Here is a 20,222-nt window from a genome sequence, read left to right on the forward strand (position 1 = left end):
AAGTTCGGAAAGCAGCATAACTGTTAACCTAGTCAAACTTAATTGTGGGAGATCTCCTATAATCCATCATAAAATTGCAGGAGATTTTACGTGATGACATTATCGACATATTTTGTTATGTTATAAATTGAATAAAACAGAGGATTTAAAAATTTTTTTTTTCGAAGCCATAAATACATGATATATACAAATGAATCAACAAAATGAACTATACATGTATTAACAGAAAAGATGCTGGGTATGGCATAAAATAGATTTTGCCCTGTTCTAATGTTCATCACTGTCATGTCAATGAATCTGGTTTTGATGGACCTGCTTCCATCTTTAAAAATGCAAACAAGAGTAGCAAAGAACTGTTTGGCACCCCTACGATTGCTTTTACCACATAAAATACCGAACGGTTTCTGTTTACAGTTTTCAATTACTATACGTTTGTAGCCTCAAGACTTAAAATGATAACCTGGTTTATGATTTGGGTGCATTTAGTCCTTTAACATTAAAATTTCGCTGCAATTTTACTGTCAGGGATTTTTTTTCCAAAATCAGTAAAATGATCAGCCACACGGAACGGCAAGTTATGTTTGGCCACAAAGTTCATAAAATCTTGACATAACTATTCGTCCGAAATTATAAATCATACTACCTGTCGATGTGAACAAAGACAATTCTAGTGAGACTTGTATGTCGATCAGCTTGGAACGATCAGCTGTTCCAAGCGTTTTGTCAATAAAGTGCTTTTACGACCCACACGGTTGTTGACATAAACAAAGATGGTAGAGAAAAATTGATAAATTCAATTACAGGAGGTCTTACAGGAGGAAATCTTGAAACTGGGAGATTGATGCCTCCCACACATGAGACTTTTTTGCAGGTCAAAAGGTCAAAATAAGGGAGACTCCCATAAAAAGTGGGAGGGTAAACACCTATGGAAAGCAGACTTTAATTTGGGAAGTTAATTTTCATTTAGAGTTTTCCTGTGGAAACCTAGAATTTTGAAAAATCCTAGAATACTAAGTATGTTTCTTATTGGTCTGTTAGTTTCAGAGAAGATTTTTGAAAGAAATAACTTTAGACATAGGGATAATATGTCGAAAAAGGACAACAACTCCAACATGGCTTATAGGATTATAAAAAACAAATTGACAAAAATTAATATTTAATTCCTAAATGTAATGATCACATTGTGATGACTTATTTCATTCTAAACTGTTGAAACATTAAAGATCTTTGTATACATTGTTTCAAGAAAAATAACCTGATTCCTATACTCGACGGTCACATACATATTTACATGTAAATCCTGATGGGTTATCTATCATTGTGATAAATGTACTGAAATGTAACGGATTGAATATTAAATATATCAAATCCAAAAATGTTAGCAGCCAGTTTAGTCCACTGAAAGAACTTCTCAAACTGGCCCAAAAAATATGTAAATAATCTCCTCACCTTGATTAAAATGACGATTTCATCAAGACAAGTATCTTTCTAATAACATTTGATAATACTATATATAGGGAGACCCTTCCAGACCAATATTGTAATATTCAGCCTGTACAAACATTAGTTACATGTACATATACAACTGGTTTTATCAACATGTAATGTGACATCGGAATGCTGCTGAATACTGCTGAAGTATGATACAGGACATCAATACAATGTTTTGGTTGAAACAATGTGATGTACCACATAGATAAACAAAGAAAAATATAGATGATCTGAAAATAGCTGTGTAGATTAGAAAATCTAATTAAAAACTGATGTATTCTATCTGGTGAACAGGAAATGGTTGATTAAATGGCAGTCTGTCTAATGATAAAAGACCTGCATATTGTTTACAGGTGTATAGAAGTATAAACAAATTCCACTCATACATTCTATTTGTTATAATTCCTAATTGGAAACAATTATCAACTGCTTATTTAATCAACTTTGAGAAAAGTTAAGTTTAAACTCTGTTTATAGCTTGTATTTGCATGTGTATCTGGATTGGCAATAATGGCAGTATGTTGTAACTACAGTCATCCAACAGATTAATGACACTGTGTCATATCCTAATTAACCTGTTTGATGTCATACACACTATTTAATCTACATAGTACTGGCTTTAGTACGGGGAGATAACTTACCTGTTGTTCTGATGGAGTAAAGGCTTCATCATCACTCTGGTCTGTGTGCTCTTGATCAGAATCTACAATTACATCTTATATTCTAAAACACTTAGTACACTGAGTACACAACTTTACTTAAGGAAGATTTCAGTACACTGATTTTTGTCATCTCAAAGATTTAAGTCATGAGCCCATCAAAAACTGCCTTGTTAAATAAGAAAATTCAAGATGTGCTATATTTTTAAATACCTTTTCTATAAAATTTTTAAAGTACATGTACATGTATGTGTCCTTTAGAGATTTTGCCATAATTCATTAACTAGGTATCAAGTATGATAAAATCCTAAAGTGTGAATTTTGCATATAAACAGTGTTCTGTACAATTTTTCTGTGAAACAAAAACATGAATGTCACTCCTCAATGACTGGCAATCATTATGTTACTTCAAAGAGAATAATATTTGCCACTTTAATATTCAAAGTGAAATACAATGTACATGTACATATATTCATATGTGAGGAGTTCTGCCAAATCATGCAAAATGTGTTTGATGAGTGAAAAGCCTACGTACTTTTATTTTTGACATTTTGTTTGAATTGCCATTGTTTGAAAAAAGGTTTAAATATTCAGGGCCAGCTGAGTGGGTTCTTGGATCAGGCCTATGCATGAAAAATAATGCATACCATGTCTATACGATTTAGTATAAATAGATGTATATGTACATGTATGGGGTATAAGATTTTACACAACTCTAAATTTTTTCTAACTTTACAACTTTTCATGTCAACAAAACAAGTAATAGATGAAATTTGAGTCGGGAGTCAAGACTGGAACAGATATTTCTCCTCAAGCTTCTTGACCCTTTTGTATGACATCTAACATTAAAAATCTGTTTACATTAAAAAAAGATTTTTATCACTGAACAAATTTTTACAGCCTTTTATGATTGGGAGACATTAAACCTATACATTCTAAAATACCCTACATGTAAATATAACATGATAGAACAGTTTCAGTTAATCCAATCTTGGAAAAGATGCTTATTCAAAACCTTTCTACAACAAGTAGCTTTATAATGCACTGAAGTCTAAAAGCTCTATAAATATATGAATTTGTTTTTTGATGAACAGGAGAAAAGTTCAACTTGTTTTACTTATGTGTATGATCATTTGTTAACAAAAGCGGTGTTAAATTCCTGTTCACCAATTTCCAATGAAAGTAAAAATCCAAACATTCCTGACACACAAAATATAAATAAAAATTACTAAAATCTGAGGAACATATGTGGACGACTTGCATTGTAACAACAAATGAATCAAATCAGTGTAAAATAAAATGTCATAAAAACTTAAAGAAACTGGCTTAATACAAGTCTTTATCAAGAAATAGGAGTTTATATGTTCATGAATTGATTATGTCTGCATAAAAAGGCACTTTCCATATACATGTACAAATATGTAAGCATGATGTACATGTACATAAATGTTTATAGTTAAATGTATACTGTGGTTTCATTTACAATCAATGTACATTCATGCATGTCAATTCTGTAATTAAAGGGAAAAAGACATTTCATTGATTACTTAAATTTGTGGTCTGTGGGTCAATAAAATTTCAAAATAAATAAATTTGTCTCGGAGTCTGCATTTCAGTTGTACTGGTAACTATCATCTAACCATGTTTATTTGCTTATACATTGTACACAGGGGTTTTAAATTTACTTCAAAAAGTGGAAGGTTTTGGACTAAACAATGGTCAATTTGAGAAAAATCAAAATCCACAATATTCAGACATAAGTCAAAAAGATAAATTTTAAAGGTCCTAGGTCAGAAATTTGAACCCCTGGCATATACATGTACATTTGTACATGTACATAATGTACAGGTTATTCAGTGATGATTGAAACTTATAAAAGCATTCATTCAGACAGAAATACAATGTAATAGCTTCCCAGACGTTATTCAGGGTCAATTAACATTTAATTAAATAATTAAGGAAAGAAATGATGTCAGTTGCTTGATTCAGTATGGCTTCTGTTGGTTTCTGTTACCATGAAAACTGATACCTGCCCATCAAAAGATATGTTCATTGGGTTTTTGATTTTGTGGTTGCACACTATCCACTAAAACCATGAAAAAAATTATACCCCATGAATACTAATGAAACCTCAATAATCATTGTAAGGGATTGCACAATCCTATAAGATAGAAAAATATACAAGTACATTGCAAGTACATGTACATGTTCATGTACCAGTATTAAATTGTTCTCATATCTAACTGACATGATCATAAATAATACACAAGTAAACCATCTACAATGTACATGTTTACATATCATTCATTCACTTTCTTAACAGTAAACCTACCAAAAGCATGTCCATTTGATTGTCCTGTACTAATGATACCATTAGGTGCTGGGGTTGATGTGGCCTGTGGAAAATGATTTGATATACTTGTATCGATTTGTTTCACAGGAGTCACTGTTTCTATATTATCAAAACCATTCACTTTAGGAGGCGACCTAGAAATATTTTGTTCTGGTATATTTTCCTTCTGGTCATATTCCATACTTATTCTTGAAGGTTCATTTTTAGGAATAACTCCAACAGTCTGACGTTTCACAGGGCTTATTGCTTTCTCTATATCACTGTATGTTTGTCCTCCACCTGGGTCAACAGGACTGGACTTGTCTGAATGTGATGGAGTGTGTTCTTTACTAGCAGAATGGGACCGATGTTTAGACCGTTTGGGAGATTTCCGCGGTGAAGGGGAGGTCTCATTATCAGCCTCCTTGTGCTTTGTTGCTTTTTGACCTGAAAATACAAAAACATTTATATTTAATTTCAAGGAAGATAAACTGCTCTGATTTCTTACTAAATGTTTATGTACTAAGTCTTGTTGTTCAAATGTGTACATGTATTAATACAAATAAACAACCAATCATCTTTCTGGAATCGGTTTGGTAAAAGGTATTCTACTTGCACTAAACAGATCATGTTATCATCTTTCTTCCAAAGTCAGGGTCTAATCTAGAGTGAGAAATGAGCAGAAACTTCTCCTTGTCTGTGCTCACTTTTCCCATTTTTTCTTTGACAGGGAGAATTTTTGGTAATATATTACAATGAAAAAAAATGTCAATATTGTTATTTTTCATACAGAATTTACTTAAACTTCTTGTCAGCAATGTTTAGATTAAGTCCTGGTCAATATGTAAATTTATGCATCTTTGTCAATACTTCATGTACAAGTTTTCCTCAAGTACATGTGTACATGTATTCCTCTTTTGTCATCTAAATGTGCTTTACTTGTTCCTTTGTAACATTAATAACATCTACATGTACATTGTATGTACCTTAAAAAGCTAATCCTTTAATTAACTAAATTCTATGAGAAATAGCATATAAATGTTAGTATCACAGTCACCAAGAAATTCTATACCAATTTGTTAAGAGGCATGTAAACAAATTGGAGTTTTCTGATCAATGCATGAGTAAGAACCAAGATGAACACCTTCCGATGAAAATATAGAAAAAGAATTTTCAAAATACATTTTAGTGACATCCGACCCCACAATTTTAAAGCCACAGGTGACCATGGTTGAGTTGCTTTGTTTCTATATCGATCCATTAATGACTAAAATTACACCTTATAAGACTATACCCTTACATCAAAAGGTTATCACCCAGTTTGAAAGCTTGTCATTTTGGGTATTTGTAAAACCTTAAGGTCAAAGGTTACCACCTTTCTTTTAGAAATTTAAATCTTAAATTCATTCAAAATGTCAAATAAACAAAGGCTTTGACAAAGCAGGCATTCATAAAGGTATACTGGTACAATCAACAGGTTACAAAATACAATGTACTACTTTAGGAAATTAAACACCTCACAATGGTAAAAAATACCTAACAAATGTACACTGCATGGTACCTCAACAAAATTTTAATGTTTTTGTTTGTTTGTTGGGGTTTAACGTCCGAGCAGCAATATTTCAGCTATATTCAGACGATAAAAATTTTAATGAGACATTTTATATGTTCATGTACAATTGCACATGTCTATATTTTTGGTTTCTCAACCAGCATCAACTTTGATTCAAATAATGAATTTGTACCTATTAAGTTCAAGTGATTTTTTTTAGGTTCAAGATAATCTATCAGACTCTTTAAATACACTAACTCACAAAGTAAATGATATAAAAAAATGTAATTTAAATTGCATGTAATACCACACCTTACTTAAGAATTGGCAATAATAAAAATGTTGTTTATTGCACTTCCCGCAATAAACAATATGCACATGGAAAATTTATGTTATTTTGCAATAGACAAAATTTTTATCATAGCCAATTCTTATAAATTAAATTGAAAACATATTTTTATCTTTAAACATGAAAAAAGTAGCTCTGAATTTAAATGAATAGGTGCGTGTCAATATTTTTTTTATCCACTGAGATATAACAAAATTATTTTAACCAATCAGATTACAGTACATGTATTTATCTCAAATTAATTTATATACAAGAAAACAAAAAAATAATAAAATGCAACAGGTATAACAATTTTTTAAAATCCATGTTCACTAACAATAATATAATTGGTCAAATTTTGCAAAAAAAGCAAATTTAGTTACTTACTTATCCTTCTTTACAGTACATCATAACATGTAAAAATAATCCCCTACACTAATAACAAAAAGAACTTCATACAGTTGGTATTAAAACTAAGCACCTTAACTTATAGTCTTGTGGTATACTATTTAGAGTTCCAACCTTTAATCCAATCAAATTAAGTAAACTTGCCAATAATAAGCAGCAATGAATCTACATACAAAATTGATCTGTCCATGTACATGTACATGTTATTTTTATACATGTTTACAAATGGTAAATTTGTATAAAAGTACCAAAAAGGAACTGTATTATAAATCATACCTGTACATGTAATATCAGCTACAATGAGTAACTGACTATTCATGTAATTGTACATTTTGAACATTGACATTGCTCTTTTTTAAAGAGGGTTTAAGATACGTGTATATGTATAAAATAAGGACAGAAAAGTACAACCACTTCTTACATTTAGAGTAAAATAATATAAAACTATTGCACATGTATTACAATTACATAAACAATATATACAATATACATATACTCATGTTTATGTTTTAGTTTTTTTTCTCCGCAGATATTGTATACTGCTTACATTTTGTATTTGTAATAATTTATCATACAGATCTCATCTGTATTACAAAGCATCTAGGGGTTCATGGCTTCATGCTAACTTTGACCTTTGAATTTGGGGGTAAATTTGGTTTTTTAAGGGCACAAATTTGCCAACATACTGAGACAAATATTTCCTTTACAACAGAGTAATCAAGGGAACCAAGATTATAGCAGAAATCAAAAGAATGTTATCCAGGGACAAATACCACACATGGAAAATAGACAAACACAACAAAGAATCATAAAATAACCAAATTTCAGAATTCCATACAGTTTACAAAGTAACAAAAGTAAATGAGCAACTCCGACTCCACAAATGATGTAATCAAATATTATTTTCGATTGTTGATGCATTTTGAAAATGAAAATTTTGTTTCAGAAGACAAAACTAATGGAAGACCTTAAATTCAAAGAATAAGATTATACAGAACATTGTTAATCTACATGCATTAACATTTTGACTTGTGAAATTGCATGTACCAGTACATAATTTTTATTTTATATGCACATGAAAAACATACTGCAATACAAAAATGGACATGCTGTTATGCATGTACATGTATGCTATCTGAATTTTCTAGAGTAGCATATGAATATATTGATAAATTAAGTATTTCTATAAGCGGTAAGTCTGTATTATTAAGAAAGTTTTCATTCAAAAAGGTATTATTACTATATTGTATGGAAGATTGCAAAATGCATTGAACAATTTTTTTTTTTAAATAAATGAGACAGTTACAATGTTTATTTTTCCTATTCCTCTGAATGACAGCATCAAAGGGGAGGAGAGTGCCATTTTCCGTTTTGTTTTACTTTATTACTTCAATGTATAGGTACAATGTACATGTTTTGTAATACAATATGCAATCAGCTTTGTCTGGTATACATATAAGTCTATATGCCCTTAAAACATACTTCAGTTATTCTAGCATGCTCAATAAAGCTCAATTTTGAATTCTGAAATTGAGTAATGAATCCCATCATTTATAGGTTATCTTTTAGTCAACAGTTATAACTTTAAAAAACATCTTTAAAAAAACAACATACATGTATTGTCCACACTAGATTCTTCGACTTAACACATGTATACATGCACTTGTATAAAAATGTAGTATTGACCAATTCAGAAATTCAACTTCTGTCCTGGTAAACAGTGTTTTGCTCTCCCAGTGTACCCATAAAATATGACTAGACCATTCAGAGAATGTAATTCCAGAATTCCATAGTGTTTCTGAATTGGTCCATTGTATAACAAATGTACAAATGTATATTTGCATGAACTCATAAGTAGATATTGCAAAAATAAATTAAGCATCGGCATAAGTAAATGAACTTAGTGTATTTTCATGGATACTTTGGTATTCAACTTTGTATAGGTACCAGTGAAAGTTTCAGACTAAATAAAGTTACAGTACACGTACAAATATCAATCATACATGCAACAGTTTAAAAGCTTTAACTATGGTTTCAGACCATCTTTTTATACAGTTTAATGATATTTATTCAGTTATCACATTAATTAGGCTATTTGGAATGTTATCAGCAACAGCATTGAATCAATGAACCCTCCCAATCACATCAATTTTTCACTGCACCGCCATATTGGATGCAGATTCGTGTAGATTTTAAGCAAATATTTACATCATATTTCCACGAAACATATACACAACCCATTCAAACTTATCCAGGACGTGATCTGAGTACGTAATCACGTTCAAACCTACATTACCGGTGCATACAAAATGTAAATATTTTGGAGATGGATGCACCGGTTATTCGATTCGGTTTCACCAGCATATATCTTGACATGCATATCTTACAATGTGAAGATAATATACAAAACTTACCCATTCTCTTGCTAAATTTGTCTCTTAATTCAGAAATTACAAATGCGATTTCTGTGCGGTCAATAACTCCAACATTTCGGTCGCACTTGTATGAAAGGAAGTCAGCGAAATGTCAATACAACCATTGCCGAGGACGATTCTATTCGTTGGGAGATGTTTTCAACTGTGTAATTTCCATCTTCTAGTCTGACTGGATCATTTAAGAGAAAAAGAATGAGAATATTCCAAGAAAAAATAAATTCATTTGATTTGTATAAATATTATATTGACAATCTTTTATTTTCAAAATAGCCCAACATTGTTTTTTTTTTATTTGGTATCTACCAATTGCTCCGCCCTATTACCCACAATGCAATAACAATACTTTACTACACATGGCAAAATACTATAAAACAATATTGAATGGGCATCGCTCGAAAGAAGAATTAAATAATGGAATCACTGTTCTTCGTTTTTGGAAGCTTTTTAGCTGTAGCTCTACTGACAATATTAATTAGCATTATAGTTAGTAAAAGGTAGGCACTTAGTCTTAACTTGAATATTGTAAACTTCACAATTTTAAAATAAACCAAATAACATAAAAAGCATAAATTCTTGAAAATGTGCGCATTCAAAAGATGATAGAATATTAATTCGTGTACTATATTTATTTTAGAACAATCCAATATAAACGCTCGTATTGGATTTCCCTGATTTATTGTAGGTTTTAAAATGTTTGAATTAACGCGGCATTTAATTCCAAAATTGAGTAAATAGGGCCCAAATGCACATAACATGACAAGCGCGTCAATGTCCGAACAAATGCCAATTATATTTTAAAAGATGCCCATAGTGAACTAAGGTCAAATAGTTGATGGTCGGCCAGTTGACCCGAAGCGACAGCTTATTTATCAACATGATGTCCCTATTCACTGGCTTTAAAATTAGCGAAAGGAGTATATACAGCCGTACACGTGAGAGTAATCAAGGGAACCAAGGTTATAGAGACAGGCCATCATACTTCCATCGTGAGCATACAAATATACGTAAGGATGAGACAAGCGTAATTAGAGTGACTCTTATTTTGTGATTTTCCATAATGCATATATTGGCTTTAGAATACTGAAAATAATGGCGAACTCTACCGGAATTTCAACCAGTTTAAGAAAGTGACATAGTCCCTCGATCCTCATAGGCTATTAAAAATTTCGACAGCTTACAAATGTGCGATACTTCCGGCGTTTTTCAGAACTTGGGACCTTTCCAGTGGACCGAAGTCTTATTTAAGGCATTGGTGCCCTCTTTTTTGTTATTTTATTGAACAGAAGTGTGATTTCCCATATATTTTTTTCTTTGATATCTATATATACGTGATTTACAAATATTCCAGACAACCAATGCCTCTTTTTGAAAACTTTACGACTTTAATTTTTTACAACGCCACTTAAGAGTGCGGGTTTTCACCAATTATACACAGTAATTAAGCTTCTCCCAACAACCGAAAGTTAAACATGGTAGTTGAATATTCACATATATACAATGTGTGTACATGTAAGAACATATTCCTATAGGTGACAACCAAAAGTACTTGTCTTTACATAATACATGTACACTGTATAGGACACGCACGTGACATATTAAGACAATTTAGAATAATATTATACATGTATATGTTAACGTTACTGTCAAATGTTGTATATTGTTATCCGCCCACAATATCGCGCATACATGTACGTCTATTGTCCCAGGGGCGGATTCAGACACTTTGAAAAGGAGGTGCAACCTGGGTTTTCTCAGAAAAAGGGGGTGCTAGGACATTATTTGTCACTTTTTATTATTACATACGAAAAGGACAAATTTTCCAATAAAAAGGAGGATGCCAACCCCCTTGCCCCCCTGGAATCCCCCACTGTGTCCGTTAGATTGGGCTCTAGAAATTCCGAAATGGGATGACCTTAAGGGGTCCACTCCAGTTAGTGATTTCCATTTTTAATACATAACCGACCAACCTTTTTGAACACGAGGGGGACCCACTTTTGGGTCTAGTATATGGATTGCTAATTTTCATTCACTCATACGAACAGGACTTTACAGAACGTCATAAAGGTCAACGAAGGCGATGATGTAGAATGTTGACACAATATAACGTACGCTATTCTATACAGAATTCTTAGCCTTATATAAATCATAAATGGAATTGATATTAAAATTTCACGCAGGTTGATTTTATTACTGCTGGTATGATGCATTACTCTGTTAGCAGTTGTTAATAACACTTTTTCGGTGTGCGTTAACTCATTAATATACAGCGATACATTGTTAGGATGGAAAGCTCCATTCCCTTCAACTATACATGCATATTTAATACTTCTTGTACAAAATAACTTACTTCAAATAAGGACAAGATCTCATAATCATAAATAAAATATCACATTTCAATTTACAAGTACATCAAATATCAAATATTAAAAAAATACATGAACTGACAAAGTCAAGAAAAGGTATAGCGTCTAAATATTTACTGATATATCTTTTCCTGGTGAGCGATGATATAATATCGGTGCGTCTATACACTTGTATGTGTTTATTGCCATTTGCTAATACCGTTTCTTATTCGACGAAATGCCTTAGAATTGAGAGAGCCACCGTTCAGTGTACGGTAGGATATAGGCTCTTGTCGAAGTGTTAAATTGGTTGGAACAGTATTCGGATTCTTTTTTCAAGGGCTTGGTATTTACCATACTTTACTTTGAATTACAGACACAAATCAAAGAAAATGGTACTTCCAGATGTTGTTTTACTGTACCAGCTAGGGAGGGGTAATAACGCACCCAGTATATCTCCGTTCCCACTCAAGTTGGAGACATTCCTTAGAATGACAAAAATTCCATATATGGTATATAATACTTAATTCACACGTCCTACGTAAAACTAAAATCTACATGTAGTTTAGTTTACATTAATGTTATTAGTAAAAACCGAATCATTTAAATCATCAAATTTAAACAGTAGTCTCTGTCCTGATGCATGTTTATATGTAGCAATAACAATGTACTTAATGCATTCAGTATTACTGCTCTGTTATATCCCAAAACTTGCTGTTACCGTGTTGTTACAGTGTTAATCAATTCATGTTCCGGTTATATTCCCTTTTTTGTCTGTTTTTTTTTTTTTTTTTTGCCGTCTCACTTCTTTTTGTTGATCTGTTTAGAATGACCACAGTGCAAAATTTTCATCCAAAGGAAAAACTCCATGGATAGAGTATAACGGTAAGCCTATAGCTGATTCACAGTTCTGTGTAGAGTATCTAAAGAAACAAAGAGGTGTGGATGTCAATAAACACTTAACAAAAGCGGAGATTGGCATAGCAAAGGCATTCCAAAGACTTACAGAGGAAAACTTATATTGGTATGTTTTTTTTACAACGAGCTCGGACACAAATCATACAACTGAGTATATCTTGTTCCGTTTCGACAATGGTAATAGGCATTTATCGGTAATTTTATAGAAAATTACTTAAAACTTTAAAGTTTTGCAAATTTTGTGTTGATAAAGTGGATTGATTGATTGTTGGTGTTTTAAGCCCAAACAGCAATATTTCAGTTATATGCAGGCGATGAACATGAAATGATGATGATATGAAAAATGGGATGGGACACAATATAATAGGGTAGACGAGTTCCGATTGTCACTGGGAAGACGGATAGGATCAGGTGCAGTTTTTTATTTGTATATCAATGCCCTCATTATAACAGTCTTACAGTTAATTATGAAATTTATAAAGCAATGTATAAAAGTTTAGATGAATTTTATCAAAATGGAAAATACAAGTTCTCACAATATCTCTTATATCTGTTTCTCTGGTTTATTTCTGTTAGTCACGACAGTTTTTTTCTACTTGTGATCCAATTCGATCTCGATGGAAGTATGATGGCCTGTCTCTATCTCAAACCTACCAAAAGGGGAAAATTATACTAGGTGTAGAAGCACGTGGAGGAAGGTGATTCGTTATTCCTATGGCCATGTTTATACATGTAATTGGCTGAGTTGTTGGTCCTCGGCTAGCCATATTCGACCAATAACTAAGCCAATATGGAATAACTTCCCAAAAATTCATATAATAAATATAATACAATGTTAAGTTTTGTGTTGATAGTAGCATTAGGTGTATTTCTAATACATGTACCAATGTCCCCATTATAATAGTCTTAGAGTTAATTATTGAATTGATAAAGCTAAATATAATAGTCCTTTTTTCATATTTACGGAATGCAAGGTGAAGCCATTTCACCAAGATGAATTTTCTGACAAAATGTTTAATCCAAATTCTTTGAAAAAAGTACCAAATTTATATATGTATCAACGTCCGGGAAAAGGGGACCATCCTTATGTTTAGATTTATCGTAATTTGCACTATTAATGAGTATACATGTAATTTACTTATCCTCTTCGCGCCTGGTGGCACATAAGGCTGTAATCATGGACCTCCAGTTTTCTCGATTTTTGGCATTGCACTCCACTTCACCCCAGGTCTTTCCCATGTCTTTGAAATCTGATGTCATAGTTCGCCTCCATGTTTCTCTTAGTCGTCCTCTGTTTCGGTTGCCACTGATGGTGTCCATTTGACAGCTACTCTGATGATATTGTCTGTCTCTCTTCTGTTGACATGGCCAAACAACCTTAATCGTCTGTGTTTTAACTGGATGATAATGTCAGCTTACCAGTTGTTTCCAGGTTTGTGATCTTTTGTGGCCACTATATTCTGGAGACCTAACTCAGGCATTTGCTGTGGAATCCTGAGAGTCTCTGGCTGTGTTATTCGCCAGCATTCAGACCCATACAGAAGGACTGATATGACATTGCTGTTGTATAATTTTTTTTTTTTTTTTTGTCCTCAGGCTTATGTTGTTATTCTTCCATATTCTATTTAGTTGGTGAAATGCGACATTTGCCTTTTGAAGTCTGTTGGCAATATCCTTTGATGTTGTATTGCTTTTACTTGGTGTACTTCCTAGATAGGTGAAATCTTCGACTTCTTCAAGTGGTTCATTGTCTAACCTGATTTCTGTTGGAGAAGGAACAAGTTGTATGGTTTTTGTCTTTCTTTTATTGATGTTCAATCCAACTTGTTTTGCGTGTTTTGACAGGTCTTCAGTTTTTCTCTGCAGATGTTCGGCATTGCTGGATAGTAGAACTATATCATCGTCAAACTCGAGATCTTCTAGCATTGATGTTAAAGTCCATCGTATGCCCCTTTGCCGATTCTCAACAGTTTTCCTCATCACCCAATCTATTGCTACAAGGAATAACATAGGTAACATGATGCATCATTGTCTGACTGCACTTGTGATGTTAAACCATTTACTGAGCTTGTTGTCATCAAAAGTTCTTATAGAATGATTTAAATATTCGAACGAGTTTATCTGGGCATCCATAGGCTGTAAGTATTTTCCAGGGGCTCTTACGATGTACAGTATCAAATGCCTTTTCAAAGCCTATAAAGTTTAGATGTAATTTACTATTCCATTCTATGCACTGCTCCATTATATTTAATGAATATAAACGCTTAAATATTATTGATGCATGTCTGAACATTGTTATATTTCCAAATAAATATTGAATTGAGAAACCCGCCCATATGGTTATAGTCCAAGCTGGCTGTGGATGTGTTAGCTTAAGAGCTGTCATTCATAAGATAATTTATAAGTGCAAGAGATGAGCTTTTTATATAAAGCCAGTGGCCTGTCAATATATTCTGTTTGTTTGGCCTGTCAATATATTCTGTTTGTTTGGCCTGTCAATATGTTCTGTTTGTTATAGGACAATGTGTATATCTACATTCGGGAGCGACCTGACAGGAGCTAAAAAGGTGATACCGTACACCGGTCTCAAACTGTGGTTAACTGTCAAGTTTTTACAGAGGGTGATACGCCAGGAAACTTGGGGCCAAGGCATTGGACGACATACCCAAGAAGAAGTCTGGGATATTGCAGTGCATGATATGACATCAATCAGTAGTTTCTTAGGTATCTAAGAATCTCACTTTAACAGTTATTGTTTTTCAACCGAGTGACAATTAAAAAAAAACCACTTTAAATGTACTTTTAATCATCAATCATTATCATAGTCAGCTAGTACTAATATTCGACGCATACTTACTGAAGCAAGCACACTTACGTGTTTGCTTTCTGGAACAAAATACATCAAAATAAGGTCTACCACATGAAACTGTAATCTTGAGCTTGCTTTTCTAAGATGTCTGCTTTATTTGACCCTAGTTGTTTCTCTGCAGGTGAGAAGAAATTTTTCATGGGAGATGACCCGAGTGAAGTAGATTGTGTTTTATTCGGCATGATTGTAATGCTGATATATAATATGCCAGGATCTAAACATGAGAAATTTGTAAAAGGTTTGTTAATGTTTCTAAATAAAAATTGCATTCTTCTCCTTTGACGTAATGTGTTGATGGAGCTACATAGCTAGGTCTTATGACTAACACTTGTTACGTCTAAACTTCGAGATCGATGGTAAAGGACAAAACTATACAACAGGGACTTGGTGATGTTGCTGCAAGATTGAGGTCATCAGTCATCACTATGGAAGTGTTATGGTCCTCATTTGAAAAATAGTGGAACAATACGCATTACGGTGAATCCATCTGCACCATGAGAACAGATTTGTTCACCGTGTAATAATTTTCCTTTCCTCGTTCGTCTACTCCGGACTTTACATGGGTCTCTGTAAAAGCAGAGGACGCTTAGCCTAAGCTTACCAGTGCACGTGGTCCATGCTCCCAGAACTTGGAGAAGTCCGTGTTGCTCATTTGCATATGTTTCTTTGTACGTTTTTTCGTGTTGCGTGTGTCTGTTTTCACTGTCTGGTCTTAATTCTTAGATCATATTCTTTTGATTTCTGCTTAAGTCTTTGTTCCCAAAGTTACACTTTAACTAACTGATATCAAAAGCTTATTTTTACGATTTTTAAAAGAAAAGAAATTTATCTTTGCCTAATTTCAACCCCTTAACATGATAGTATGAAGTTGATCCATTGTTCTTGATCGGACCTCTTTGTGACTCCGCATTAGAAGACTGTGTCTAAACCTACATTATTGTGCTGAACTCTAATCGGATTTTACTCACTTGCAATGTGACGGGTGCAGCAGGCGGAGTAGGACATACTTACTCTTTCGGGGCACCTGATGTCTCTCTCAGTTTATTTGTGAGAGTTTTTAGCCTTTATAGTTCTTTTTGTGGCGCGATGTATTATGTGATACCCTCCGAACACTTGCATGTTCGTCCATCTGTTCGTCCCTGTCATCTAGTTTGATTGGATTTATTAAACATACTTAACGGCCGTTTAGAGTTGTTTTTGCCCCCACATTATCTTAATGAATTGTGATTATCTTTCGTCGAATATTAAAGAAGTTTTTTTGAAATGGGTTCTTTTGTCCCCTGTTTTTCGATTACATTTTTTTGTTAGTTCATTTTATCAGTTATTTGGAAACGTCGTGCTATCGTGTTTAGTAGTGCGTTCAGACAGTATACATTTTATTTCTTTGGAAATTTCCAATTTGATTTTTGGTCCTATGTTAATTTTTAAAGCATTCTTTATTGCTTTGTGATAACAAGTTCAAGATCCAATTCTCAAATTTTCAACAACCAAAAAAATGATAATGGCGTATGTTTGATGGTGATTTTCCGCATCCTTAGTCTAACTTTGTCAATTTTGGATATTTGTCCACTATTTCCAAGTTATCTACCACGCTTTACAATATGATACTTTGTTGAAAATGAATGACAACGTCCAAATGTCTTGATAGTGTTTGATACGTGTCGCAGAATTTTATATTGCTGGATTATTACCCGAAACCAGATTATACTCGCTTACAATTTAGCGGGTGCCGCTAGCGAAGCAGGATATGCTTAACCTTCTGAAACACCTAAACACCTGATGTCAATCCCAGTTTTTTATGGAGCATTGGTAATGTTTGGCCAGTAACTTTGTACAGATAGTCTATCAGAACGAGATTTCTTTTTTACTTCTAAGCATTTAAGTCAAAATTGAGCAAAATTATGCTAGGCTGAATCGTGTAAATTTCAGAAACGATTTGTATTTTTTTTTCAGAAGAGCTAAGTAATTTGGTGTCGTACTGCGAGAGAATGAAGAGCCGATTTTGGCCTGATTGGAATGACAGAATACTGAACAGTCCAACCTACAAAGATGATCATGGAGTCATGTATTGGCAGGGAAACGAAAACGGTTACGCTAAATGATGTACATATGAAGTCAATACATACAAAACCACGAAAAAACCATTCCATTGTTTGCATTAACTATATTCATTTTTTGCTGTACCCTAAGTATCATTACGTCATAACAGTAGAAGTTGAGAAGAAAGATATCTTCACAGCCTTCTATAGTATATATAAGTTGTAGGGATTCTGCAAGTAGGTGTTCCGACTGTCAAAGACCATAAATAGCTGGTATTATAAGAGATGCTAATATAAGTAGGTGTTCCGACTGTCAAAGACCATAAATAGCTGGTGTTATAAGACATGCTAATATAAGTAGGTGTTCCGGCTGTCAAAGACCATAAATAGCTGGTGTTATAAGAGATGCTAATATAAGTAGATGTTCCGGCTGTCAAAGACCATAAATAGCTGGTATTTTAAGGGATGCTAATATGATAGATCTTAGAAATATGACAAGAATATTATTACAATATGTTCAAACAGCACGCACCGTTCGAAGCATTTATTTCATTCATTTTAATGTAGCTTAAAGAGTATAGGTTGGTCGTTTTAGCTCAAATTGTGGTTGCATTACCATTCTTGTCATAACTACAAGGGCTTACTCAACCCCCTATGGTCATAACTACCATGTGACTTGGTATGAAAAGTATTAAACATTGTATACATTTTTAAAATATTCCAAATAAGCTGGTCTGTGTCTATCAAAGGATCGACATCGATATCTGGTATTGTTCATATATACTTTGATACTTTTGTTTGTTTGTTTGTTTGTTTTTTGTATTGAGAAAACCTAAATATATGATTATCACAATATCTGTGTACTACAAATAGCACATCAGTTTTTATATAAAAAAAGACTTTAAAATATATTTTTTTTAACAGGAATGCGCGTGCCAAATGTTGTAAGTGTGAAGTTGAGAGTGTGAGTTCGTGATGTTATTGTTGAGAGAATGAGGTCGTGATACTATTCTTGAGTGCATGACTCATGGTTTTATTTGAAAAGTACGTATTATTAAATTTCGCCTTTTCTTTTTTTTTTCATTCATTCGTTCGTTTATGTACTTTTTTTTAGAATATGTTCATTGATCACATGCACGTACACAGTAATCTGAATTGTCACTGGTTAATCAACTTTAATAGTCGTCAAACATTTTAAAAAAATGAACCTTTCATGTCATATCTAAAAACGTAATTTTAAAAAAATTAGGTTTTTTTTTTTTCGTTTCCAGAAATCCAGAAATTGGTTCAGATGTAAAATATTCTCAGACCCCATACTTTTTTTATCAGAATATTGTTTTGTGTACTATTAAAATTTCTACTTTGTATAGTTATGTCTTTGTTATTACGACAATTCTAACAAAAGCTTTGAAACTTTGAAATGATATTCAGTTGAGTTCTTAGTAAATACATTACTTTTTTTCTGGGGAGATAGGGACCTTTGATGGTACATTTTTAGGACATTCTTTATTTTCAAAGTTTAATACTGTAAAGCCTATCAGTCTTCATATTGCTGTAAAAGCTTTTATTATACATTAGTTAAGGGAGGGTTAATGGCTCACCGTCACTTCATGTTGTGTAAAATGGCCTGGACCAAGTTACATTCATGAACACGACATCATAAGGTATAGGTTCAGCCCATAGAGACTGTATACTGAGACTAGAAAAGTTGTTCAAATATTTTAGTATTATGAAAAAGCATGAACGGTAAAACAGTAGGGAAAGATTTGCTCAACTCATAATCTAATGATACACCAACACTTTTTTTTTCACACCAATGAATTCATTAGACTACATGCCTGTCTGAAAAAGTCCTTATCATGACATTTCAATATTTGTCTCAATTCATACAATAGTTCTGATGGTAGTAATTAATCGTTTGCAGTATTATGAGTATTGAAGCAGAGTATATTTTCACCGTTATTTTGTACGTTTTACACAACCGAACTTTACATTCCTTTCACCTAAAACTCTAGAACTGGAATCTAAATTCAACTCCAATAATTAAAATAATCACCTTGATTAAAACAACGTATAAATAGGAGAATAATAACCTCATTGTAACCAATCGCGTTATTATTTTTTTCCAGCAAATACATTTGGTGAATGTAAGATAAAACCATAAAAAAATCACAAGTAAAAATCTGACTACATTGCTTTCCCAAATAGAGATATTAGACCCCTGACCCCCTCATCTCTACGTAAAAAAAAACTTTCTTTTAAATATCGCACTACATCAAATTTTGCCTATTTAGTACTTGACGTGTTACTACTCCAAACTGAGTCCTCTTGAATTGTAGTGACCGATTATTCCTAATTCTGGTAGTTTTTTTTTGGTATTTTCGTTGAATTTCTTTAATATGTTCTGAGCAAGCATTTGTTAAGTGGATATATGGTGTATGTTGAGGTATTCCATGGAGATAATTGGATGTACTATTGAGAAAATTTTATGATGTATTTGTCGTTTGACCATACATTATAAGGGATTGTTAAGGCTTTATAAAACTAGTTTAACCCCACCGCAGATTTCATTGGCCCAACACAGTCAGGAATGTTGGTTACTTTTTAGTATGATTTTGAAAAATTGACATTCTTCTGTTATCGAGGATTTTATTACTTTGTTGTCGAGGCCTTTCACAGCTTATTTAACGGCGTGTTTACACTTGTTGAAGATCTTTTTGTTGATATTTGTTTTTGGAATTTGTTTATACGTTGGTGCATTTGTTGCGTTTCACCATATACGTTATTTTTTCATTGTGACTTAACTCACACGAATAAAAGCTATTCTTGAAACCCTTACTATAGTCATC

The 20,222-nt window shown here is 32.9% G+C and overlaps 2 protein-coding genes across 4 annotated transcripts in view; one reads left to right on the forward strand and one right to left on the reverse strand.

Moving 5' to 3' along the window:
• LOC148622662 (uncharacterized) overlaps window positions 1-9,332 on the reverse strand; it is a 47,685-nt gene extending 38,353 nt beyond the window's left edge. Inside the window, exons 1-3 of one of the 3 annotated variants that reach the window (XM_088572677.1) lie at window positions 9,185-9,332; window positions 4,483-4,929; window positions 2,133-2,194 (exon numbers count right to left, since the gene is read on the reverse strand). In XM_088572677.1, coding sequence (XP_088428803.1) covers window positions 2,133-2,194; window positions 4,483-4,929; window positions 9,185-9,188 — 513 coding nt within the window. In that variant the 5' untranslated portion in view covers window positions 9,189-9,332. The remainder of the gene's footprint in view (window positions 1-2,132; window positions 2,195-4,482; window positions 4,930-9,184) is intronic. The other 2 variants (XM_088572679.1, XM_088572678.1) reach the window with 2 other exon arrangements.
• A 206-nt stretch (window positions 9,333-9,538) lies between these two features.
• LOC148622663 (failed axon connections homolog) lies at window positions 9,539-18,740 on the forward strand. Its single transcript, XM_088572680.1, has 6 exons — window positions 9,539-9,699; window positions 11,924-12,059; window positions 12,375-12,571; window positions 14,984-15,189; window positions 15,456-15,572; window positions 17,288-18,740. Exons 1-6 carry the CDS (start codon window positions 9,617-9,619, stop codon window positions 17,434-17,436), a joined length of 888 nt encoding a protein of 295 aa, XP_088428806.1. The 5' UTR covers window positions 9,539-9,616; the 3' UTR covers window positions 17,437-18,740.
• The last annotated feature ends 1,482 nt before the right edge of the window (window positions 18,741-20,222 follow it).

This window comes from Perna viridis, chromosome 3 (assembly GCF_037379345.1).
Source record: "Perna viridis isolate PV_CMFRI_1.1 ecotype Kerala chromosome 3, ASM3737934v1, whole genome shotgun sequence".
NCBI classification, from domain to species: Eukaryota; Metazoa; Mollusca; class Bivalvia; order Mytilida; family Mytilidae; genus Perna; species Perna viridis.